The 26,724-nt window shown below is 44.6% G+C and overlaps 1 protein-coding gene across 1 annotated transcript; it reads left to right on the plus strand.

The window, feature by feature from the left end:
- Positions 1-1,184: 1,184 nt before the first annotated feature.
- On the plus strand, positions 1,185-26,724 carry LOC119463418 (oocyte zinc finger protein XlCOF6-like). The gene is made up of 2 exons (XM_037724270.2): positions 1,185-1,314; positions 25,474-26,724. Exon 2 carries the CDS (start codon positions 25,739-25,741, stop codon positions 26,504-26,506), a length of 768 nt encoding a protein of 255 aa, XP_037580198.1. The 5' UTR covers positions 1,185-1,314; positions 25,474-25,738; the 3' UTR covers positions 26,507-26,724.

Here is a 26,724-nt window from a genome sequence, read left to right on the forward strand (position 1 = left end):
CCTCTACCCGGCCCGGCCCGGCCCACGGGCCGGGCCGGGCCCGGGCTTTCGGGTAAGCCCGAGCCTGTGCAGTGCTCTAGTGTAGATGCCGACGAGCTTTGTAAATAGGCGCCAGTAGTGATTATGACCGCCAAAGCGGTCCACAAGAACAGCGTTCCAGTGGCAGGGAGAACACCAACAAACAGGGCGAAAATCGGGAGCTACGGAAAATACGTCCGATCAGAGCGAGCGCTGGCGGCGTTCCCCAGATGTTACATTTCTAGCCTTCGGCGCGCTACCACGCTCTATTGATCCGACCAAAGGTTTAATCGCGGCGTGTACCATTGTGATACCATTGCCAAAGTCATTTCGTCAGAGTATTGCGCTCTAGCGTTGAAAGGAGTTTATAATGAACTCTGCAAGTTAAACTGTGAGGCCGGTGCCTCGCTACTTTTGCCAGCTTTTCTGAAAATAAATCTGTGCGTTCTCTCTACACTGCAATAGTGCACAGGCGATGACCGGTAGCACACTTTACGCACATCACGACCTATGGCTAGCCCATCTGCAGTTAATGAGAACAAACACGTATGCTGGTCGTGGCTTTGTAGGAATCGTTTTGCTCTATTGAACAAGTTTCGGGTGAACGCGCGCCGCGGAGGTGCGACGATGCCATAGCTCTACCATAGCGCGCCGACGTAGGGGCCAGCAAAGGAGAACGCCATTATGCGACTGCGGCCTGCGGTAACTTGTCCTCACGGTAAGTGAAGCTTCACGGAAACAAAGTACTGCGGTGCTGAACTGTAAGCGCGTATGCGTTTCTTTAAAACCATAGCGAAGAAAATTAAAAAAAAAAGTCTTTGCTTTCTCTATGCGCAACTAATGCACGGTACTAGGGCCTTCGAGATTGGCACGTTCCGGCAGGTGCGAGCAAATCTCAGAGGCCACGACGGTGCAGGCAAGAAAGCCATGTTATTTCATTCCACTCCCATTGTAATGCAACCGCGATCGGACGCGCGACCTCGAGCTCGGGCGTGATCAAGTGGGGTCCAGAACCTGACGTCTACGATTGGTATCGGGCTCCCGAAATCGCTTCTGTAGCATTTTACAAGAGTGTTTTACCAGCGGAGGAGCATTTAAACTCTAGAGGGCGCCACCCTATGAGGCGTGGATCATCATCATCGTCGTCCTCTGCGCTCCGTTGTTTAAACTTGTTTTGTGAAGACGTCTCGTTTGTTTTGTGTTCCACACGTGTCTTTCGGCGCGCGCTTTGCTGTGCCGGGTGGGTTTGCTATCTCCAAGACCATTGCTCCCCATTTTCTGTGGCAAATGACAAGCGTGAGTACAGTGTACTAGAAAGTTGATATTCTACTTCATTATAGCGTGAGTATCGGCAGTGCTAAACGCTACAGAGTTAGTATCTGCAAGCGATCTTGATCAGCGAGATAAAGGATGTCGCCCGCTTGTTTCGGGATACCACAGAGAGCTCGCTCTGCATAATTGAAGGGGAAAGATGCTACCCTGGACTCGCTCAATAAAAGGACAAGTTCCCAGCGAAGGCATAGTGCGAAACTTAACATACGCTTTTCCCGCAAATAGTATGTAATCGAAAAACTTTATCATGCAAGTTCATGGCACGCTGGCCCATGTTAGGGAAAACGCGGTAATGTTATATCCTTATGCTTCTTCCGACTAAAGAAAAAAAAATTAGTTGGTGACATTACTTAGAAAAAAAGCTGAATTTCACTGTAGCGGAATTTCGATATAACGAAGCGCCGATTTTACTGACTTCTTTATGTCGAGGCTTAACTATCGTCATTCAATGCAATTGTTCATCACTAATTCATCGGATATAGAAATTTTGAACCAAGTGTTAGAAATTAATTTACTAATTTCGTTCCTTAATTTGTCCAACTACGGTGCTGGAAGTTCTGCAGCTAGCAGTGGAGTATACGAGGTGTGTTCAAAAAGAAACCGAACTTTTGCTATAACACCTTTACTGCTTATGGTACAGCATTTTAAGTGCTGTCCCCTTCAAAGTGGTCCCCTCTACTGGCAATCTTTTCTTCCATTTTTGGAAAGCCTCCTGGAACGCACTTTCTGGAATGGCGCGCAGGTCTCTTCTTGCATTGACCGGGAACTCCTCTATGGTTTGGAAATGAAGTCCTTTCAAGGTGATTTTAAGCTTGGGGAAGAGAAAAAAGTCTGCTTGGGCTAGGTCCGTAGAATATGGTGGGTGGCGCACAACAGGAGCGTGGTGTTTTGCTAAGTAGTTGCGGACAAGAAGCGACGCATGAGCCAGGCCATTGTCATGATGCAATATCCAAGCCTGAATTTCCCACATATTAGGCTTCTTACGCACAGAATCTCTCAAATGGGCTAGGATTCCATGGTAAACTTCTTTGTTTACCGTGTGACCATGTGGCACAAATCTATGATGGACAATGCCTTTGTAATCAAAAAACACAACCAACATCACCTTCATTTTTCACCGACTCATGCCTGCTTTTTTTGGACGAGGAGAACATTTGGCTACACACTGCGATGACTGCACTTTCGTTTCAAGGCCATAGCGATAAACCCATGTCTCATTGCCTGTTATGATGTTCTTAAGAAAGTTTTCATCGTCACTGGCAGTGGCAAGCAGTTCCTGGCTGATTTCAACACGGGTCTGCTTCTGTTTGTCAGTCAACAAACACGGCACGAATTTTGCACTGACACTACGCATCCCAAGTTTGTCACTCAAAATTTCATGACATGATCCTACGCTGATATGCACTTCGTCAGCGACTTCTTGAACAGTCAAACGACGATTTCCACGCATCACAGTTCGAACTCTCTCGACGTGGTCATCATCTGTGGATGCGGAAGGTCGTCCAGGCTTGGGATCGTCACCGACCGACATTCTTCCGTCTTCAAAATGCTTGAACCAATCGTAGCAAGTGCGTGCGACTCATACAGTCGTCCCCGTATGCTTGGCTAAGCAACTGAAATGTCTCTGTGAAAGTTTTCCCAAGTTTGTAGCAGAACTTCACACACGCTGTTCTTCCAATTCCTTCATTGTCACTGTTGCACCAATCCGAAGAACAGCTTTTTCATGTGCTCACTTCAGCGGCTGTAGCTCGCCAACTAACGGTCAGAGCAGAATGCGGCAAATGACAGTTTGTTGTATAAACTTGGCGCTACATGTGCTCGGTAGCCGCAGCAGGCTCCCTCTGCCAGTTTGCGGTATTTAAAAAGGTTGTTTTCTTTTTGAACACACCTCGTATTTCTCTAGCGACATGTATGAAAATTAATTTTGACTAAAGCATGCTATGACAGCTGCCCTGTGCAAAATGTTATCGTGCAAGTCGATAAAGAATTCCCCTGGGCTTATTGATGTCTGTTGTTGTCCCCTTCAGCCTATCACTGACACCCGAAAGTCTTTTGCAAGGAAATTACAAAGAAAGAATAGTTCTCATTCTGCTTGAGGATTTGAACAAACAACTAACAGATTGGCAGTCCAGGATTGTACTTCTCAACTGCTTTGGTGATGCTTCATCGGTGGAGAATATTGATCCTGGAGAGCAACATTGTGCCAGCAGCTGCTATGATTGACCCATTTAAAATCTGTATACTGGAAGAGCTGGTGTGGGTGTATGCTTTTTTCGTGCATTCGCATAGCCTTCCCGGTTGTGGATGCAGTTCTTAATTATCTTCATCTACATGTAATGACAATGACTGAGTGAGTCTGCTTCGTCTAGTGCTCTCCTTCTAATTTTTACTGGATGGCACTGACATCCTTTGTCTTCTAAGTTAGCGTGAGGCTATTGTTGGGGTATCCCAAATATAAAGTTTAAGAAAGCTGAACAAATCCAGAAGTAAGAAGCTAAAGTCTAGTTTTAGTCGAGAGCAGTGGCTATGTATGGACAGGAAAGAGGAGGATGAAAATTCGAGTCTTTCGACTTCACCACCAAGATGTGCAAATTCCACAAATGAATATAAGACTCAAACTCCTTTTACTTCTTGTTAGGAGGTTGCTCGCTCGTATCTGCGAATGGTCACTTTGATAAATGCTGCTCGAAGTAGTTTAAGGCTTACCGAAAATAATGTTTCGCCAGCTGTCACATCACTGCTTGCCTAATGGTCGAAACAAATTTTTTTCTTTTGCCCTGACCAATTCCTTCCTGTGTAACAGTTAGTAAGCAAAAAGTGGCGACCACTTCTGTTTCTATGTTTATACAAGTGATGTCACGAAGAAACAGGAATCCACACATACAAGCAGATGGCCGTGGGGCCTTATTCATCATTACTGGTAAATGCCTTCGTGAAATAAAGTGAAAGGAATAGTGCATGCACAATTACTTGTCACTGCTGGCATGTTTGTGACTGTTGGCGAACATGGTGTTGTCCTCCATGCCACCAAGGTCATTGGACAGGCAGCTTTTCAAAAATGTCCTTGACACAACCGAGCACAGCAAAGCCTTTCACTCACTGTGAACGCAGTGATATACGGCATGACTTCAATGACCACTTGATTTTCGAGCCTGCACAACAGCACCGTTCGTCTTGCTCAAGGTTGCGAATAATATGTGATAAACATATTAATGCAGCATTAACATTATTCTAAATCAGGAGGACAAAAAAGGCATGAAATGTATAGTTGCACCTCTCAGGTTGCGTGCTTTTGCGCGAGCCATCGGGCTATGCTAGAGAAATAGAAGGGAAAATGGAAAAAACAACTTTATAATCGTATCACGAACCCAAATGTAATGTGAGGTGCGTTCAGTTGACTAAGATTTTAAAAAAAAGCTGATATACTTATGCAGGCACCGTATGTCGGTTGTAGCCTGAAATGGAGTATGCGTTAGCATTTTAGAGGGCAGCAGATTACACGCACGACACAAATGAAGTCACAATAAATTTTTGTTGTAAGCAAGCTACGCGATATGGCGCACGGCCAGGAAGTGCTACATGCCCCTACAACATGTTAGTTCTTGCATAACATTTTCAATTCTATGTAAGACATCCTGCAGCTACATATATAATAGTTTGTAAGCTGACAGAAACTGCATCTGCAGAATGGAGAAGCCATGGAAACTTGCATGGGGTGATGTCTCAGCGGTGTTTGCTGCTGGACAGAGCCTAGTTGTGTTACAGTGGACTAAGCAATGCAACTGAACACTCCACGCGAATGAAACAAGAGACATCAAACTATTACATGAAAAGGCAACAAGAAGTGTTGACTGTGTCAGGCAAAGGGTTCAGCCGTGTCCCACTAGTTCTGGCTTGTATAAAGAATATTTCTGTGGGCTATAAGGACTCGCACTTGTCAATTGGACGAAAAACACACTCGCTTGACATGTGTGCACAAATTTGACCTGGAAAACAGAAGAACATTTCGAAAATACTCACCAACATTCCATTCCGTTTTAATATGTCAGTCCACCATAACTGCTCTTAGCTTCCTACAGTCAATCATGTCTCAACATTAGTTGAACACAACATAAATACAAGATTTTAAAAAACACAGAGATAACAATCATAGTACTACAGTACCTGCTAAATTGACCTAGGTAAATTAAGCTTCCCACTCAATTTGAACATTAGGGAAAGTTCGGGGAAGAGAAAATGGATTGCCATTGTATGTAAACTCGTTTAGTTTGAATGTGAAAGCATGCTGCTTTGGTTAATTCGACCCCTGTCACAATCTGCACATCCGCAGAGTGGTTACAAATGACTTTAAAATGGGAAAAAAAATTCTGATAACGGCGCTACTATATAGCCTGGGCCATGACAGTGACTGCAGAAGCCCGTCTTTCAGTAATGATAATGACTTGCACTGTGCCCTGGGCGATGGTTGTGAATTTTGTCAGCGCCGCCGATAGTGCTGAGGACTGTGGGTCGACGGACGACAACATGGACAGTTATTGTAGTCTGTATAGAAGTAATCTCTTGCTGACAGACTACTTCAAGGCTTAAAAAAGATTGGAATCCATTCGTTATGCTGCCGTCGGTAAATACAGCAATGCAGCCTTTTGGATTCGTCCAAAACTTGTGTTCTCGGAAGAGTTGAATTACCAGGAGTCGACTGTACTTGTCCTGGCGCCCTATGGCATTAGATGCATCATATGCGCACATTATGAGAATGAGTTGGAATGCTAAGGATTTCTTGGTACTGGAAAACAGAAAAGTTGGGACTGGTGGTATGTCTGCTTCTGATGCTTTAAATAATTCCAGTGCAGGGGTTGCTGGCCACCGTCTAAAGGAGGGAGGGGGGAGGCTGCTATGCATTACCCCCTCCTCTAACCACATTTTGAGCAAAATAATGTTATTTCTCTCTCTCTCTCCAGTGCAACATGAGTACACGTTAACGTTTTTGTACAAATGGCTAGAGAATGGACCAGTCCCATCATGCGCGTCTCAGAGCGATTCTTCCCGAATTGCACTTGGGCTAGTCTCTCATAGGGGAATTTCTGAAGCTGCTTACGTTACCTTGTTGTCATAATTTTTCAACCTCACTTATCAGCCAGCTTCAGCAGCTATCAGCCATTCTTGAGGTGTTCTACAGCTAAACACGCCCAAATGACGCTTAGATAATCAGGAAATCTGTGCTTGGTCACCGTGTTAACAATGCTGGGAACTGACCTGATACTGACAAAATTCGCGCCAAGGAGCGTGTCCCTGTGCTCTCCTGTACTAAAGGTGTCAACTCCTTCATTCCCTTGTGTTCCTGCTTCTCTTGCTATATCCGAAATTTCCCCAGGATCACCTGTTTACTCACCAACCTTATCAAGAAATTTGTGCCTTTCTCATGAGGCCCTCATTAAGCTGATGCATTTCAGCTTTATTGTTATTTTGTAGAAAAAACTAACAAATAAAGTGACAGGATGTTGGGACTAAAGGCATATTGCCTGACAGAGGAACCAACACCCTTCTACACAGCTCTTGCAGCACTCATATTTATACAATAATATGGGGTAGAAATTTGGTGGTTAACAAAAAAGCTTGAGAACAAGTTAAAGACTGCAAAAAGAGTGATGGAACAAAAAATATTAGGCCTAACTTTAAGAGACCGGGAGGGAGCGGTGTGGATCAGAGAGCAAATGGGAATAGCTGATATTCCCATTGACAATAAGAGAAAAAATGGTGCTGGGCAGGCCATGTAATGGTTAACCAGTGGACCACTAGAGCTACAGAATGATATCAAGAGAAGGGAAGCGCAGTCGAGGACGGCAGAAAACTAGTTGGGGTGATGAAGTTAGAAAATTTGCAAGGGCAAGTTCGAATCAGCTAGCGCAAGACAGGAGCAATTGGAGATTGCAGGCAGGAGGCCTTCATCCTGCTGTGGACATAAATATAGGCTGATGATGATATCAATCAATATTAAACAAACAACAGCTTTCACACTACCCAATCCAACATGCAAAACAAACTCCATGACACTGAAAAACCATCAATCTGGACAAAGTAAATATAGAGGGGAACAATATGATTCAAGTGAATACAGAATTGGTATGGTTAATATAATAAATGCAATACAATTTGCGCTGCCTTACTACGATAACATAAGATCTGATAACGTTCGAAGAAAAAAAATGATTCAGATACAAACATGAAAAATGGCACAGCTGTGTTAAGGTGTATCATTATAATGTTCTTTTGTGTGCTAACTTTCAAGACATATATTTCCTACTTTAGGATCTTTTTTACTTGTAGCTTGAAAGCTTTTTCAGCACAATTGAAATTAAGCTTTTGTTCTAATTTCTTTAATATGCAAGTTTGATAAATAAAAGTAGGTTTCCCAGAACTTGTTCGTGTTCATTGCGTGGAGCGCAGGTTTTGGCGAATAGGGTAATGGCGTTGTCTAGCACCTTCATTTCGTGCATGCAGTTTTTCGATATATATATCATTTGTAATACTTTAATGTAAACAATTTGGTCAGCACGAAACATGGTATTTTTCAAATGAAGGAGCTGTTCTTAAATTCGCATAATTTCCTTGGTGGTTGCAGTAAAGTCACTGAAGAAGCATTAGATTTCGTAGTTATGTTAGTTGTTCTCCACACCAGGGGTGCGATCTTGTACGCGTTCCAAAATGGAACGGACGCGTTCCGTTCCATCGAGCCGCACACGATTGGCCAATTTCAACCGTGACGTTCAAATTGACCAATCGTGTGCGGCTCGATGGAACGGAGCGCCTCCGTTCCATTTTGGAACGTGTACAAGATCGCGCCCCTAAGCTCCGTAGCAGAGCTTAGAATGAAAAAGGCAATTGTATTAGTGGAATCATTCTAGAAATTTTATACAGAAAACGAACACTTTTAGATAAATCTAAAACTATGTTCATTCGAGCTTAATTCCTCATTAAACACTACTCCAAGAAGCTTGTTTTTTGACTTGCTGCAGTTTTATTTCATTATAGGTATTGGTTAGTTTCCTATCTATGTGTGGTTCCGAGACTTGATTTTATTGTATGTTTTAGCCACATTTAGCTGTAATTTATTTTAGTTCAGTCACCGTACTAGTGATACAAGGTGGCGATTTCCAATTCGCTCAGGTCACGTGATTTAAAAAATAAATTCCTATCATCGGCATACATTATCAAATCTGGTGAATCAAGTATGTTAACTATATCATTCACGAAGATTAGGAATAACAATGTACCTAATTTGGAGCCCTGAGGGACGCCTTGTTGTAGCGTAAAAAAACTAGACGAAACATCGTGCATACGCACGACCTGTCGCTATATATTTAACTAGCTTTCAAGCAACTGAGCTGCGACACCCTGTATTGCGTACTTCCCTAATTTCGTTAATAGAATTTTATGGTTTAAGAATTAAAAGCTTTCTTCAAGTCTAAAAATAAACCACGCGTATAGTTTTTGTCTTCAGTATTCCATAATATTTTATATTTAATATATAGAAGAGCTTGTTCAGTGGATTTATCCCTTTGGAAACCGTATTTTCAAATGACCTTCTGTGCGTTGAAAAATGTTATTGAGCTGTAATAAGTGACGAGTTTGAAAATTTTTGAAAACATGCTTAAAACAGATATTGGTCTGTAATTATTGAATTGTCCTTGGTCCCCATTTTTGCGTATTGGTCTAACTCTGGGTATTTTCAATTCTTCTGGAAAAATTCCAGCAGATAATGTTAAATGCAATAAATATGCTAGCACTTTGCTTATCTCATGCATGACATGTAATACTACACTCAATGTAATTCCTTCTATACCTGCAGCTACATTACATTTCAGTTCTTTTATTACTGCTTCTACTCCGATGGGATCCGTTGGCTTCAAGAAGATAGTTTCACTAACCTCGATTAGACTTCCATGATCATTCCTGCAGCTTTCTGCCTCAAGTGGGTAAGCACGCGCTTTTATGAAATGTCTGTTATGTCGTCAGCTATTCGGATGTTATCCGCTGTCCTGGCTATGTGGAATTGGTCATTTTTTTTCTTCCTGCTAGGTCATTTACTGCTTCCCACAATTTTCTTGGTTGATTGCGCTGCCAATGAAGAAGTTCCTTGAAGTAGGTGTCTCTAGGCATTTTTAAGTCTCTATTTAATTTATTTCTATGTTTTTTGGACTCTATTAGCACTTCTCGATCGCAGATTCTGACAAACTTGGGATACATTGAATTCCTATGTCTTATAAGTTTCTAAAAAGTTTTATCTGTCCATGATTATTTTGCCTTCTTATTTTTGTGGTATTGTTGTTGCAAGCTAAAAGATATGTCGTAGTATTCACGCTTGCACTGCAAGAAAACGCTGTAGGCCCTCCCAGCTTCGGTTTCACAATAAACATCTTGCCATTGTTCACTAGACAGCAACAACTTGAAATTGTCTAGCGTGTGATCATTTATCTTACGATGGAAGCGAGCTTGATCACTGGCTTTCACTCTGTAAGAATTCATTTTAGTGATGCAAAAGAATAGGAAGGTGATCGCTTACGTCAGCAACTAGGACACCTGCTTTGGTGTCATTACTGTATATATATTTGACAGGCATATGTCTAATAAAGTACTAGAAGTAGCTGTTAATCTTGTGGTTAATTCACAGAAGCTTTTGAAAGAATGCCAATTTAAAAGATTATTTCGTGTGGCCATATGCCTTATTTTGTGTGGCCACATGTCTTCTCAACTCATGTTTCTGTTAAAATGACCCATGATGATGGAGTGTTCGTTTTCTTGGTATTCTTGTTGAAGGAATTGCTCGAAAAAGTCACAGAACTTACTTTTTTCTCCGTTCGGGGGTCTGTAGATTACAGATACTGTCATCTTCCTACCAGCAAAGTTAAGACATTCAACATTCGTGCTGATTGCTGAAAGTTCTTTAGCCACAGAGTAGGAAATGGAATCTTTGACATATAGTTATGATGCGGAAGTCACATATAAAGATGCATTTATATGTGACTTCCGCATCGTAACGTGATTGGGGCCATGCGAGTCCAGCGGAGCGATCTCATAGTTGGTGACGCAATATCGTGTATGGCCCTGTTTAGCGCGGCATCAGCTTTTCAGACAAACCAATGTAGCGACATAGGGTCCATAGGAAGACAACGGAGCCAGGAGGAAATTGAATATGTCGACTGTCGTACCGGATCTTCTGCGCGTCTTGAGACTCAGTGAGCTGGGAGACGGCAATTTGGTGCGCTGCGGAGCCTGGGTGAAGACGCCTTGAGCATATTCAGTGGGAGTGTTCGTGAACAAAGGAAGCAGTGTGTCAAAGGGCAAAGTAGGGTGGCGGCCAAACAGAAGGTAAAAGGGTGAAAAGCCAGTGGTCTTGGGACGTCACGAATTATAGGCGAAGGTCACGAAGGGTAAAATGCTGTCCCAATCGTTGTGGTCGTCAGAAACATAGCATTTCTGTCAACGTGTAATTGAGCCGCTCCGTGAGTGTTTCTCAGCGGGTGGTAGGCGGTGGAAAGCTTGTGCTAGGCACAACAGGAGCGAAGGAGGTCTTCAGCAACCCGGGTCAAGAAGGTGCAGCCGCGATTGGCGAGGAGCTGCCGGGGTGCACGTGATGCAACATGATGTCATGTAAAAGGAAATCTGCCACCTTGGTTGCACAGCTTCTGGGCAAAGCTCACGTGATTGCGTACCGGGTCGCGTAATCAGTCGCGACAACAGCCCACTTATTGCCAGATTTTGACGTTGGAAAAGGGCCGAGAAGATTGAGACCGATGCAAAAGAATGGTTCTGAGGGCACATCGAGGGGGTGAAGGCGTCCAGTGGGCAGCACAGCAGGTTTTTTGTGGCACTGACAGAGTGCCCAGGCTGCAACATGGCTGCTCACAGAGCGGTATGAGCCTGGCCAGTACAAGCTGCGCCGTACACAGGCGTAAGTATGGGAAACGCTGAGGCGGCTTGCAGTAGGTGCTTCATGCAACTGCTCACGAACCGATGTCCGGAGATGGTGCAGGAGAACGAGTAAACATTCTCGTCCTTCAGGGCACAAGCAGTGACGATAGAGAACGTCGTTGCGGAGTACGAACATGTGCAACGTGAGATTCGAATCTCCAGAATTGAGGCGATCGATGAAAACATGTAAGGAGTCATCACGCAGATCAGAAATGGCTAGGACGCAAGCGTCGCTGATATGCGCATCATATTCAGGGTGGTCGACAGGATGACGGGAGAAACAGTTAGCTATATAAGTTGGCGTGGCTATAGAAGTAGGGGCGGAGTTTGGCTACTGCCCAAACTAACACCTGGTACTCCCGTTCAGTAATTGAAAACTCCTCTCAGCGGATGACAGGAGGCGACTGCCGTATGCGATTACACGCTCTGCGTTCTGCTGCCATTGAATGAGTACAGCCCCAATTCCATGGCCACTGGCATCCGTGTGAAGTTCAGTGGGAGCCGATGGATCATAATCAGCCAGTAATGGGGGAGCCGTTAGCAAGCGTACGAGGGCAGCAAAGGCTTTGGTCTGAGCGAGGGCCCATGTGAAAGCAACGTCCTCCTTGATCAAGTCAGTGAGCGGGCGAGCGGTCTCAGCACAATTCTTGATGAAATGACGGAAGTACGAGCATAGCCCGGAAAGCTTCTTACATCTGCAGTGGAAGACGGAACAGGAAAGTTCTGGACAGCGCGAATCTTAGGATCAGGTTGAATGCCAGCTGCACTGACGAGATGGCCAAGAATGGTAATTTGGGGATGGCCAAGGTAGCACTTGGATGAGTTCAATTGCAGGCCGGCGCAACGGTAATGGCAAGAATGGCCGATTGACGCATTAGATGACTCGCGAAAGTTGTCAAAATGACTATCACATTGTCTAGATAACACAGGCATGTAGACCATTTATAGCCGCAAAGTAAGCAGTCCATTATTCTTTCGATGGTTGCCAAGGCATTACAAAGGCCGAACAGCATAACCTTGAATTGGTCGAAGCCGTAAGGCTTGACGAAGTTTTCTCACTGTCCATGTCATCTACCGAGATTTGCCTATAGCCTGATCGAACGTCTATGAATGAAAAGTTCTTGGCTCCGTGCAAGCAGTTCAAAGCGTCATCAATATGCGGCAAGGGGTAGACATCCTTGCGTGTGATTTTGTTGAGGTGTCTGTAATCGACACAAAAGCTCCAACTGCCGTCCTTCTTTTTGACAAGGAGAACAGGAGACGCACACGGACTGCAAGATGGCTCAATGGTGCCTTTACTCAACATGTTATGCACATCTCGTTGTATCACTTGGCGTTGAGCATGTGAAACACGATACGGCCGGTGGCGTATCGGATTGGCATCTCCGGTGTAAATACGATGGGTGACCACCGATGTTTGGGCTGAAGGGCGGCTGTCAAGGTACAAAATGTTGCGATAAGTTTCCAAGAGATGGTGGAGGTCAGCAGCTTGTGCAAAGAGAAGGTCAGGTGCAATCATTTTGCTAAGATTGTCTGTGACAAGAGTAGGTGAATCGGGGGTTATTGTAGAGGGCAACGGAATTTCGTCATCAAAAGCCAATACCTCGCTATCGTTAATAGGCAAGATTTTGCCCGAAGACATACCTCTGGGAAGTAGTTAAAGGGACACTAAAGAGAAACCGGAAGTTGAGCTTAAATGGTAGATTATCCTTTCACGATCACAGCCATACTATTCTTACTGCAAACAGATGTTTAATAAGCGAGAAAATAGCGAAAAACTGAAGGATAGGTGCTGACGCCCCTTCGAATTTCTCGCACTACATGTTCGTGACGTCGGAGATTACAAATGCAGGCCGGTCGCGATTGGTCGAGAGCGATTTATCGCTGTTAATAAAACGCAACATGAAATACGCCTTAAACATACATAAATAGCATTTGCGAACTTTTTAAACCGTTTCACACGAGGAAGTACAAATTTAGCACAAAATTAAATAAGAAAAAACGGCATGGTGATACGTCCGGTCGTGATAGTTTCGTAGTTTCGTTTTTGGTCAATGCATCGTCGCACGCGCCTGTTCCGCTCTACGGTGTTTGGTTGCATGTTGCGTGGCTCGAAAAACGTTGACTTCGCGGGAAACAGCCAGAAAATGCCTCGTGTGTGTAGTGTTGAGGGCTGTATAAATGGCCCAAGGCGCTTGCTCAGGGGCAGCGGCAGTGTTGACTCGATTGTGTCCTTTCATGTGGTGTCGCGCGGCGAGCCCCGGCTCCCTGGCGTTCTCAATGGCTCAGTGCTCTGCCGATGATAAAACGGCAAAAGAGCCAGAGAAACCGATGGTGTGCTCTCTGCATTTCTCGCCCTCGGATTATATGTATAATACTGCCCTCGGAAAGTATCTTGGCGTGCCCCAGAGGCCAGTCTTTTCTCGAGCAGCTGTTCCCTCAATGCGGCCTTCATCAAGCCCCCTACCGGTGTCCCTGCAGCAGCAAACTGGCGGCTCGGTGAGTGCTGAATGTCATTAAATAAAGCCACGAAATAACCATACCGAGTACATGCGCAACTTTTTATACTTGTTCTGTCGGGAACATCGTCGCCTGGCGGACTGGACGCTTCGCCTTCCGTCGACGAAAACGAAACTCTGCTTTCCGCCAGCGCGGCCGGCGGCTCACCGCCATCGCACGCGGAAACACCTACCACTCGAGCACGGAGGATCATTTCACGCTCCGTTTCACTGAATATCGCTGAAATGCAGTCCTGCTTCCCTGGCGAGCTCTTCGTTGCAAGGTTCAGCGGCAGCAACTGTATCCATCGCGGCGAACACAAACGCAGCGACCATGCATGCAGCCATGATGCATCCAGTGCCTCGGCCGTTTACGCAAGCGGTGACGTATCATGGCGCATTCTGATTCGCTGAGAGCAATGAAATCTGTGACGACACTGCTTCAGCGCCAAATCTGGGGTGAGAGAAATTGAGGAAGAGATATTTGGTCTTTGTTTACGAATTTCTCCGCTAATAACTCATATTTTTGCACCCAACAAAAACTGCATGCATTCCTGAAGGTCCCTTTTTTATTCCAGCGGAACTTCCTGTTTCTCTTTAGTGTCCCTTTAAAATTAAGGAGAGGGAGTGAACTCTAATTAACTGTGATAGTGTGCACGGTATGGGGATTGGCCAAATTCAAGCAGTATGTCAGCGGTGGGACATAGCACATAGATGCTGTCGTGATGAGATGGAAACAACAGTACAGTGACGTACATAGTAACTTGTGGAGACAGGCGGATTTCCTCGAGAGAGCATAACCGTGGCGGTGTGACTGGTGGACGATAGCAGCCATGGGGCAGTTCAAGCTGAGTTACACTAGACGTGCAGTCAAAGAGGGTGGAACGGGACAATAAAAAGTCTAAGCCGAGTATGTCATAGGGGCATTGTTCCAAAACGGCAGACATTGCAGTGGTTAGACGCCCCACGATGCCAATGCGAGCAGAGTACATACCAAGCACGGCAGGCGTTCCTTCCGTTGGCGACGCGGAGGGTGCGTGATGCAGGGGGTGTGAGAACTTTGTTTCGTGAGTGAGTGAGTGCTCATCACATCTTGTACGGAGTGTCAATGAGTGCTGGGACACTAACGCCATAGACTACAATGTCCATCAAATTCTGTTTGGTCGCCAAAGTGATCAGAGGGTTTTGCAGTCGAGTTGTCAATGAACCATCACCTCAGGGAGCTGTATCGCTTAGTTTTCTGGAGACCGGGGTCGGGGCTGCATCGGGGACGGTGGACGACGAGCCTGCGGCGACAGGGACGATGGCCGACGAGCTGGTGGTGAACGGGATCGGGGACGTCGGAACGATGACAAGGGACTGTTGCAAGGGACACAAGCATCATTGCTTGACTGTTCCGGTTCAAATGGCAGCTGGTAATGGCGCTAGCTCTGTTCGGGGCGATGATAACTGGCGAATGGCGGACTACAAGGAGAAGAGGCAGTGCGGTTATTACAATGGCAAGCAAAGTGATCGATACACTGGCAAGAAAAACATATTGTTCGGGGAGGTAATAACTAGCGAATGGTGGTCGTCAAGGGGAGGAGACAGTGCGGTTACTACAGTGGCGAGCAACGTGATTGATACGCTGTCAGGCAAAACATATTGGCCGATCGTCAGCGGTTCGCCCTTGGCCTGATTTTGGTAGCATGCAGGATACCGCTGTCCAGTGGATGGACAAGGAGCATTGGACAGCTGTGAAGCGGCAATGGCACACACAGAATGAATGCCAAGTTTAGCGAGTTCTTTGTGGAATATTGCCTGCACAAATGGCACTGTAGACAAGTTGGCACTGTACGCAAAACAAGGCTTCAGGAGCCATGGCTTCAAGTTCTCACCACACTATTTGCGTCAGGTTGTCTGATGATGATGGTTGCTGCATTCCCAGCCTGTCGTCACAAGAATATGTCGCAGCTGTGTTCGGCAGACGTGCGAACGGCGTTGCAATGCGGTGGCTTTTGGCCTGCTCCAAGCATTGACACTCTTTTAATGTCCTGTACTGTTTCACAATTTTTGCTCATGAGCAGGTTGAAAGCATCGTTAGCGATTCCCTTCAGTACATGCCCAACCTTGTCTAACTCAGCCTATATCGGTGTCGGCCTTGTGGCATGGAGCCAGCATGTCCTGAATGTATGATACGTATGATTGTGTGGGCGTTTGGATGCGGATCACTAGTTCTTTCTTAGCGGCACTCTTCCACCCGGCGGGACAGCCGAACAAGTTCCTCAGGTTCTGCTTGCACGTGTCCCAGTCATTAAGTTCTTCCTCATGGTTATCATACCACACCTTCACCGAGCCTTGTAGGTAGAACACCAAGTTAGCTAACATAGTCGTCGGATCCCATTTGTTGTGGGCACTTACACAATCACACGCTGTGATCCAGCCTTCCGCTTTGAGGTGGCCGATGCCGCAGAACGTTCCTGTTTTCCGGAACGAGCCAGGACAATCGTCGTGGTTGTAGCCGTTAATGTGGGCCGCGCCATTTCAGGTCCTGTTTCGTCCGTCATGATGTCCAGTCCGAGGTGAGGACCACTACGGAGCTCCGTTGTTGTCTTTTGTGGGTACCCCACACCTCCACCAATTTGTTACAGTGCAGAAGTCGCATATAAAATGTATTTACACTATTTACAAAAGAGACAGCGATACATAAACAAGATGGCTGTCAAGACCGTGTCCACCTCTACACGTCAAATTATCTTCTTAGTGGTGCCAGTCTTGGTTGCGTTGTAACATATTGCCGTTGCAACTCCACCACCCTTTACCCTCACCAGATGCTCTGAACGATAACCTGAGAAAAGAGGAGCATGATCATAAGCGCACAACCACGTCTCAGTTTTCCAAATAATGTCAAATTTTCGTATGCTTATCCACCATTTAATGACGTCTTTTTGTTGGTGCATTTTGACCCTTCTGCGGCTACGAAAGTTCCCATGGTTGCCAGCGACTACAAAATTAGCGTCACCCTTTGCCAGTGTCAGCATAGTCAAGACTGCATAATAGTGTACGCCAGCGACCTTCTGTGTCTTCCCAAAGTGAAATTGCTCGATTACCATGCACGAATGTCTTGCCCTTGTTTGGGTAGTCACCAGATTTTGTCTGTGGCCTTCTGGCGGTCCATTTTCAGTAGTGACAGGCTGCCATGTGCTCTGCTGGCTTTCGTCCTGAAGGGCCTCGCAGGCTGCCTTGGACACCGGGCTTTGTGCCTACAAGAGCAGGTACTCGTTTTGTGTAGTGCACAAGTCTGGACACTTGCAGTATTACGCAGACTGCTTCTCCAGTTCTGCAATCAAACCAGCCGACCTAAGCAACAACAATGCTCGTGTTCTGCCCTTGTTATGCAATAATAGACTGTCTCAGCTATTGGGCCTCTGATGCATTGCTCCGAATGTTTACTTCGCATAGTGGAACTTTAACCACCACAGTGTGTGGTGCATGGTTGTCCGATGATCCCGAGTGCCTACTAGTTGTGCCTACCCTCCTGTATTTCACGGTCCTTTAGCAGCTTCACAAAGAAACTACAGCAGGTCATTTTAGTGTGATGTGCACTTACAGCGATATGTGTTGTCATTTCTTTCGGCAGAGGTTTTATTGCTATTTGCAGAATTACGTTGGCAGCTGCGAACTGCGCCAACAACATAAGACACCACCGATGTCTCCCACAGACCTTCGTCAGCCTGTCGTCCCAGTGGAGCCTTTTCTTCTGCATTAGCCTTGATCCGCTTGGTTCTTTTCCATACCTGTCAATCCTCCCGAATTGCTCGTAAAGTTTACGGATTTGGGTTCATTTCATGACTTTATAAATGTTGCATCAAGTGTTATGTCAAATACCGATAATGAAAAAGATTTACTCGTCAATCTCCGAATTTTCCAATGCAAGTTTTGGGAAAGGACTCTGGAGGGTTACTTGCTTCGATAAGATTACTCAAGCAGACAAAATCTGCTGCAGCAAATTCAGTGGTAATCTTGCTATTATCTAAAAACAATGGGTCTCTTCTCCAAGTCTCTGTTGTTCCCAGTTTGCTGCTACTTGCTTGCTGCATATAAGATAAAGGATTGTTAGTGAAGTGCATGTGTATCCCTCAAAAAGGCATGTGCTCAAAGCAAGAAAGACAAATCTATTGCATCTACCCTCTTCGCCCCCTTGATGTCATGTCCAAGGATTTTAAGAATTTTAATGTTCACAGGTTGGCAGGTATCTTTCCAAACATTGACCTCAGGGATCAAGTGAGATGCAGTCGCGACAGACTGCTACGCAGTATGCTACGACTTCTTCACTTCTGACCAGCAGTGCTACAGATATTGCTTACTTTCTTCTCCCCAATGTGATTTCGCTTCGCGGAGCTCCTCGTCAGCTGCTAACCAATCACTGGCCTTGCTACCAGGCATCATAGATGATCTTCTCCACACATGTTCCACTAAACACGTCACCACCGCTTATGAACATCAGACAGATGGGCTCGCCAAACGACTGAACTAGACCATTACTGACATGTTCTTCACGTATGTTTCTGCCCCCCACCACGAGTGGGACACTAGCTTGGTTTTTGTTACACTCGCCTCTAATTCATCATGCCATGACACTGCTGGCTTTAGCCATTTTATCTTCTTTTTGGTCGCGAACTGACATTGCCTATGATCTCCTGGCTACTGGCTGCTTCGCAGCAACCATCAAAGTACATGCATGATTTTATTGCACAGGCGACTACTGCACATCATACTACATTTAACTGGCTCACGATGCCACATGCATTACAGAAGTCCTGTTATGAACACCATCACAAGGATGCCTATTATTCTCCTGTTTACTTGGGGCTGCTCTTTTCACCAACTTAAAAGTTGATATCTTAAATGTTGATATCTCAGCGAATGTCCTGCCATGCTACAGTAGTGTCTCCCGTATTCTGTGACATTCTGATTTTAAAAAATGGTTTACTGAAAATTGGGCTGTGATTCTGCGAGGTGTTCTCAATTCTGTCTTTTTTATTTTTAAAAATTTTTTTACAGCTTGTCGTCTTTGGTGCCATTATATGGGCACCCCCTTGCTTCTGCAGCAGTTTTTATTTCACTTCCTGTAGTCTAAGTATGCATATGTTCTTGTATTCTGTTTTTTTTTAATTTTTTGTGAGGCACATTTCTATCAAAATATGAGAAAATATGATATACATAAATTGTATTTTTAAGGTGACCGTCCCTATATGGGACAAAAGCATTTCTGCACTAACTGGATGCTCCTTTTTTTCTGCTTTGGTGTTCAGTTTTTATTTCACTGCTTTTGGTGGTCCAGAAGAGCCATGTTTTAACACAAGTGTCAGTGAGGCAGAGTTTCTCCATACTTTGTTGTTTCTGTTGTTTGTGTTTTGTGTACTCTGTGTGGTTCGTGCTTTCTTTTCCTTTTTTTGTGTGTGTGTTTGTGTGGCTGCACGTTTTGCGTGGCTGCGTGCTGCTCAAGAACTGGAGTACTTCAAGTGTCTTGATTTGTGTGCTGTTTTTGTGCACTGCTTCTGTTGAGTTAAAGTAGCTGCTGCAGTATAAGACGTTATATTTGGTTCAGCCACATTGCAAAGTTAGCGTCAACCTTGCCTGCATCGTATTTGTTAAGGCTATTCACGTTTTTTTATGGATATCCTAAAAAAAGTTCGGCACAATAATATAGCTCTAATAGTGAAGAATGAAAAACAGCAATACTGCAGCCATCTGTCAACACAGTATGCAGGCATACTGACCATTGAACATTGCTTTGTTCTATGTAAAGCAGTGGTGTTTACAATATGCTGTACAACCCTGTTGTGCAAAAGTATCTGTAACAGGTGACAAATCACGGCACATCTGCTACCCACAAAAGGATTTTGCTCAGTGTTATGCAGTAAATGGCTGTGAAAGTAAATACTCGTCATAAAACCACAAAATACTGGAAATAACGTAGCAAACCTGACCAAATGTAACCGGTTTTAGTTTAAAACTGCACCGTGGAAGTGTTCCTTTCGTCACTTGAGGAACCATGCTGTGTGGCATCCTGCATTAAAAATAAATTGCTCTTGTATTGTCAATGGAAGTGTTGATGTGTATATACTTGTGATGCCAGCAACTATTTTTGATATGGGCACTTTGCATTGCTGCAAAGTGTTTTTTTTTTACATTGTACTCTGAATAACTAACGATCTCTGCTACCCCTATTTTAATAAAGGCACCTTCACTCATATTGCTATTGTTACTTCTGTGCTGAAGACTGCACGTAGACAAAGTCACAACAAGAAACACTTGCCAAGATGGTATACAAGTTTCCGTTGGCAATCGAGTTGAGTGGAAATCCCTAAAGGCACAGACAGCTTTGTGAAAGAAAAATTTGCGAGCTTAGATTAGCACAAATCTACAAATGAAATCCATTTGGCTTTCTCAGAAAGATAACTTTACAGTCAAAGAAAAAATGGTTTAACTATCAAAACCAGGACCAATGCCTTCTTTTGGGCCAATTGTCACTTTAAGAAAACTTCTATACAGCTGACCTTAACAGATTTTATTGTTGTAGCAATGTATCATGTGTGTAATTCATAGGTGAAAAATAAAATGTCAGCTCGATAGTGTAACGAGAAAGAAGTTCGAATACATTTGCTCTAATTATATGCATTTATTGCATCGTTAATGCAATGTGCAGTTCCTGTTGACTAGAAAACTTTCGAATTGTAATTGGTCAGCCCTTAAAGAGGCCCTCACCAGGCCGCATAGCAAAGTTTTGGTTATACGCTGGAAGTCATTACGTGCCGTCTAGGGAGCATTCTGCTGCAAGAATTTTTCAAATTGGTTCATTAATAGCCGAGATAAGGATATTTCAGTGCAAGAACCCATGATTTCAGGAGGCGAGTGCCAATGCCAAGAGGGACACTCTCTCCACTTGCCTCATCTAGCCTCCGCAAGCGAAATTCCCTCGCTGCGTTCTCCCATACACAAGTCGGGGAATCGTGTGATGCATACGTCACGAGCCCCACCTCTTTTTTTTTTCTTTTCTTTAGCTTCGTCTTGTTTCGAACTGTGCATGAGGACACGTGGTTAGCAGTATAAGTCATTGCCGCACGAACACTGAGGCAGAAGCAAGCAGATCATAAAGCATGATCGACCCCTTGAACGTGGTATAAAATTATATAGTTTGTCAGCAGGCACGATTGCATGATGTCCGAACAAGCAGACGAAATGGAAATATATCTCTCTTGCTGTGGTGCGAAGTAAAACAAATACACGCAGACATTTGGATAGTGTGTTCTATGATTTCTCTAAACTGTAATTTGTCAATTTAAGCGACAGAATAGACAAATAACAAATGTTGCCTTGAATAATTCTCAAAGTGTCACGTGTCACTATGAGCAAAGTCACCGCATATACATGTACTTGTTTATATACGTCATCCGCTTGTCTTGGAGCGTGGGCCCGTGAGAACAACAAACAGCGTTTTGTTTGAAATTTCAGCTCTTTCCGCTGTGTGTAGGGATGTGACGCTTAGTAGACACGATCGTTAGCGCGCATTGTATGCACTGCGCTTGTGAGCTCATAATGGCCAGAGCTAGTGAGGGGCCCTTTAAGGGTGTTGTGGGCCTGAAAATTAACTTTTGAACCATTACGGGGATATTTTTAAGTCTTCATTTAAGTACATATTCTAAATTTCTATAATACATATAAACTAGAAAAGTTATGGCCGTCATAAAGACCAATTAGGCATGTCACCTTAGAAAACTCATTTTAGAAATAATGCAGATTGTTTTTGTTAAACATCTCCTAGGGGGTTTAGGGATAAGGCCAGTCGTGTGTTTTTCATTACATTTATGTAACAGTGTCATCACTTTGAGGCAAAGTTAATTTGTTTTTGTTGTCATTATATGTCTGATATCCAATAATATTTTGTGTTTATAAAGGTTAATAAATATAAAATACCTCATCTTGTTCGTGACAAAATTTGTGCCCTGAAACTACATTGAAAGCTGGTTTTGGCAGTGCAGTTTGGAAATGATAGAATTCCTAGAGGTTTTAATCATTCAAAAAGGGCAAACAGAGAAATGAGCTCACACGCTATATAATTAAGACAAAGAATAATTAAAGTGCTCTGCACCATATGTTGCACCCTCCTCTTCAGTTCGAACCTGCTATGTGTCATTTGATTCATGTCGCCTTCAATTTTTTTCAGTGTTAGAGCAGTCTAGCACCCTTGTCTCCCTCACAGAGAAGGATGTCACAGCCAGAATATGCCTTTCTTTATTAGTTTTTAACTTTGCTGTCTGCTATGCTGTCAGCGGATGGTCTTCCATGCTTAAAACATGCGAATAACAAACTTTCTAGTGGGGGCATTCCCTTCATGTTCGGTTTCTTGCCCACTTTGTGGCCGCAGTCTTAAATACAGCTTTCATGGGTGCTCTCAATATCGAATGCGCACAACCATCACGAGAAGAGAATTCAATTTCTTTCCTATGGTCCAGGTTGCCACCAAACTTGGTGATGAGCTTCTTTATATGTCTAAGAATTCAAAATAAACAAAATGATAAAAATGCTTTTTTTTTCTGGTGAAAATCACGATTTTAGCTTCGCATCTCCCCTTAAAGTGTAAAATCATCGTCCTATCTTATGTTGAATTCCAATGGCGGAGTCAGAGCAAGTTTTTCTGCTCGTTTCGGAGCAAGTTTGTTCCAATGACAGAGTGAGGGCGGGAGTAAAGTGTTCCAATGAGAGAGTCGGAGTGGATTCAGAGCGGGAGTCGCTCCGTGGAGCAGGAAAAGATGCTCCGCCAAAATAGGCGGAGTGGACCGGAACTCTGCGTGACGCATTTCCTTTACAACGTTTGTCTGCTGGGGGGCGCCACCTGTCGCGACTCGCGACTCGGATAGTTCGGCAAAGCGTGCGGCATTGCTTCTGCTACTCTACAGCAACAGCTCCGAGTCGGAAAGCTCAAGTTCTGACACGAGCGATTTCTCGGAGAGTAACAGCGACGCTGAAACTGCCACTTACGAGCGGGAATTTGATAGGATGTTCCGCATTCCCGCGATGAGGCCCAAAGTAGTCGGCTAGACGCCTATCATGTTTGTCCGCATACTGTGTGCTCACCATAGCAGACAAAATCTGCTGCGCACTTGGCGAGATATCCATTTCGCACTTTTAAGCAGCAGGTGAACGGCGCGGTATACACAAGTGACCGGTGCGGTGGTGTTGTGAGCAAACAGCGGAAGGGAAGGGCAACACGCAAGGTATGCTGGGTAACTCAGCGCCCGAAGGATAGAACTTCCGCTTCCGCCTTGCTCCGGCGGCGCAGGTTGTGTTCCACTCGCGGATTTGGAGGCGTTGCTCTGCGCCAGAGTCGAGTGCTCGCTCGCGGAGTCCGTTGGCTGCTCCGGCTCCGCCATTGGAATTCAACAATACTGACTTCACTGTGCAGCAAAATGTTAAAGTGCATGATCTGTCCACACCTTAAACAATACCTAGATGGGAACAACTTGCTGTCTAAAGTCCAGCATGGTTTTAGCAGGGGTGCAACAGCTGCACCAATTGCGCCATTTTGATACAATTTCGTATTTTTGCGCCGAGCTGCGCCAAAACCGCGATATACGTTGAAATTGCGCCAGGCTGCACCAAAACGCCCGACCAGCTGGGAAATTTCTTGGTTACGCTAGTTTTAGCGAGAAAGAAAGACAGCATTGGCAACTTGCAGCTTGACACGCCATTACAGTACCAGTAGCGCAGACAAGATACAAACTGTAGTGCCCAGACGAGACGTTGGCATGTCTAGTGGTGGGTGCCGAAGAATATTTGCGCTGCTGGTTGGAGTGCGCGTTGCTTGCAGTAACAAAAGCAGTAAGTGTTCTTTGTGAAACTGCTCCAAATTTGGGATTTAGTGCTCCAAAACAGTGTTTTTTCCCTCCATAACCCGCTCCAAATTTGGATTTTCCTGCTCCAAAAATTGCTCCAAATCCTATTTTGGCTGTTGCACCCCTGTTTTAGGGAAGGCTTGTTGATTGTCACCCTGCTCATTACTACATACCACGACTTCGCAGTTAATAACAGGGAACAAATAGATGCAATATATCTTTTACTTTGCCATGGCCTACGATAAAGTTCTGTTTGAGCTTGACTCAGTCGGAATAGACACCAAACTTGTACATTTTGTGAGAGCCTGCCTCGAAAACCGTGTTCTGTACATCGAAGTCAGCGGTTGTATTTCTGAGACACTTCCTGCCATGTCAGGCGTACCACAAGGGTCAGTCTTAGGACACATTCTCTTCCTAATATATATCAGTGACATAGCAAATATAGTTTATTTCGATTTGAAATAAAGCTTTTCACGGACGCAGTACACATGTAGACAGTAGCTAAATCAAAAAGCTGATGGGACTAGCCTCAGCAATAACCTTGATAAGATTTGCTGCTGGTGTGAATAGTGATAAATTCACTTGAACAATAAGTGCTCTGTTTGAAGATATGCACACGAAGACACCTTTACATTTTCCCTATTTCATTGGCAACATTGTACTTAATGTATGTGCCTATGAGTACCTCGCGGGTAATGCTAATGGAACACATGAGGTGGAACAAGCACACTAGAAACATTTGCGTGAGCGCTCTGAGAACATTATGGAACCTTTGTCGCAAGCCTTCAGGAACTTCATAGAGGGAAATTTACAGCGTTCACTATCGTTGCATCATCTTCGTGGTATTCCTATGCAAGAAAAAAAAAGTTAAATTAGAATGAGTACAGCGAATAGCAGTTAGCTTCATCTGCTATCACTACCGGACTAATAGTGTGCCATCACAGATGCAGAGTACTCTTCACTGGTCGAGGCACACCAAACAGACTAAAACTTGTATTTAATATGACAACGTAGAACATTATAAAATCGTTTTCCCTGTGTCCCGCTTCTCGTGTGAACGCTCATCAAAACCTGAGAAGAATGATATAGGAGCTACAAGCCATGAATGATATATATTATCAATATATTCAATATAAATATTCATTATTTATTAGGCACTGATGGGAATGAATTGCCTAAGAGCAATGTTGGAAGTAGAAATGTGGACGTATTTATGAGCTGGATAGTTTAGATATGCAATTTTCTTTTCCCGTGTTTTTGTTATTTTGTTCCATGATATATGCATTTTCTGTGTATTCATTGCTGCATTGACTCAAGCGATTCTGCAGTATGTATAAGTAGATATCAAAAATGTAACAGTCAACCACAACACAAATATGGTGAATCCTTGTTCGAGACAAAATGCTGCTCTTGGTATTTTGGCCAGCAGGCCCATGATTGCGTTACTGAATGTTCAGGCTGTTGCACATGGCTGCAATGGCAGCTTACACTAACACAATACTCCCAGTCCTCTCACTATGTTTTACAATTAAATCATGTTTTAAGCTAAATATGTGTAGTTTTCACAAACTTGATCATTGAGCAAGCATAAATATGTTGGGCAAATCAAAGTGGTTTTTCTGCTGTTCTCTGATCTGATCTGGAATCACCATCAATACTTATTGAACGAAGTAAAAAATTATCTTTAGCGCTAGTTTCTTCTTTCATTCATTCGGCATTTTGTAATTACATTTTTGTTTTGAAGTGAAAGGTAACATGTCTTTTTTTTGTTTGTGCAGCCGTGAGACATTCCAGCTGCTCAGCCACTACGGATGGTGCGGTCACATCAAGGATACACCTGCTGTAACTCCTGTGCCTATGAGACAGATATACAGGCCAGCGTCCATTTGAATGTCATTTGTGTCCTTGGAGCTTCTGGCGAATGTTCAAGTTGAAAAACACCTGCAACCCACACAGACAAGAGGCGAGTTGAGTGGCCTTTAGGCCCTCAGAGCTTCTCAAAAGGTTAATTGGAAGCAACACTCGCACATCTACACAGGCGAGATGCCATTTCATTGTCCGTTATGCCCACGGAGCTTCTCACGAAAGAGTTCTCTGAATGGACACCTGAACACCCACACAGGCGAGAGGCCGTTTCAGTGCCCTTCATGCCCTCAGAGCTTCTCACTTAAGTCTACCTTGAAGAAACATGTGCGCATCCACACAGGCGAGAGGCCATTTCAATGTCCTGCATGTCCTCAGATCTTCTCGGGTAGGTCCACACTGAAAAATCACGTGCGCACCCACACAGGCGAGAGGCCGTTTCAGTGCCCTTCATGCCCTCAGAGCTTCTCACTTAAGTCTACCCTGAACAATCATGTGCGCATCCACACAGGCGAGAGGCCATATCAGTGCCCTGCATGTCCTCAGAGCTTCTTGGACAACTCCACACTAAGAAGGCACGTGCACATCCACACAGGCGAGAAGCCATTTCTTTGCCCTCAATGCCCGCAGAGCTTCTCACGTAAGTTTAACCTGAAGCAACACCTGCGCACCCACACAGGCGAGAGGCCATTTCAGTGCCCTTCATGCCCTCAGAGCTTCTCACTTAAGTCTACCCTGAAGAAACATGTGCGCATCCACACAGGCGAGAGGCCATTTCAGTGCCCTGCATGTCCTCAGAGCTTCTCGGATAGGTCCACACTGAAAAATCACGTGCGCACCCACACAGGCGAGAAGCCGTTTCAGTGCCCTTTATGCCCTCAAAGCTGCTCGCAGAAGTCTACTCTGAAGAAACATGTGCTCATCCATGCAGGCAAAATGCCATTTTAGTGCCCTGCATGTCCTCAGAGCTTCTTGGACAGGTCCATGCTAAGAAGGAACGTGCACATCCACACAGGCGAGAATCCATTTCGTTGCCCTCAGAGCTTCTCACGTAAGTTTAACCTGAACCAACACCTGTGCAGCCACACAGGCGAGAGGCCATTTCAGTGCCCTTCGTGCCCTCAGAGATTCTTGTACAAGTTTGTACTTAAGAAGCACGTGTGCAC

Source organism: Dermacentor silvarum, chromosome 9, assembly GCF_013339745.2.
Source record: "Dermacentor silvarum isolate Dsil-2018 chromosome 9, BIME_Dsil_1.4, whole genome shotgun sequence".
Lineage (NCBI taxonomy): Eukaryota > Metazoa > Arthropoda > Arachnida > Ixodida > Ixodidae > Dermacentor > Dermacentor silvarum.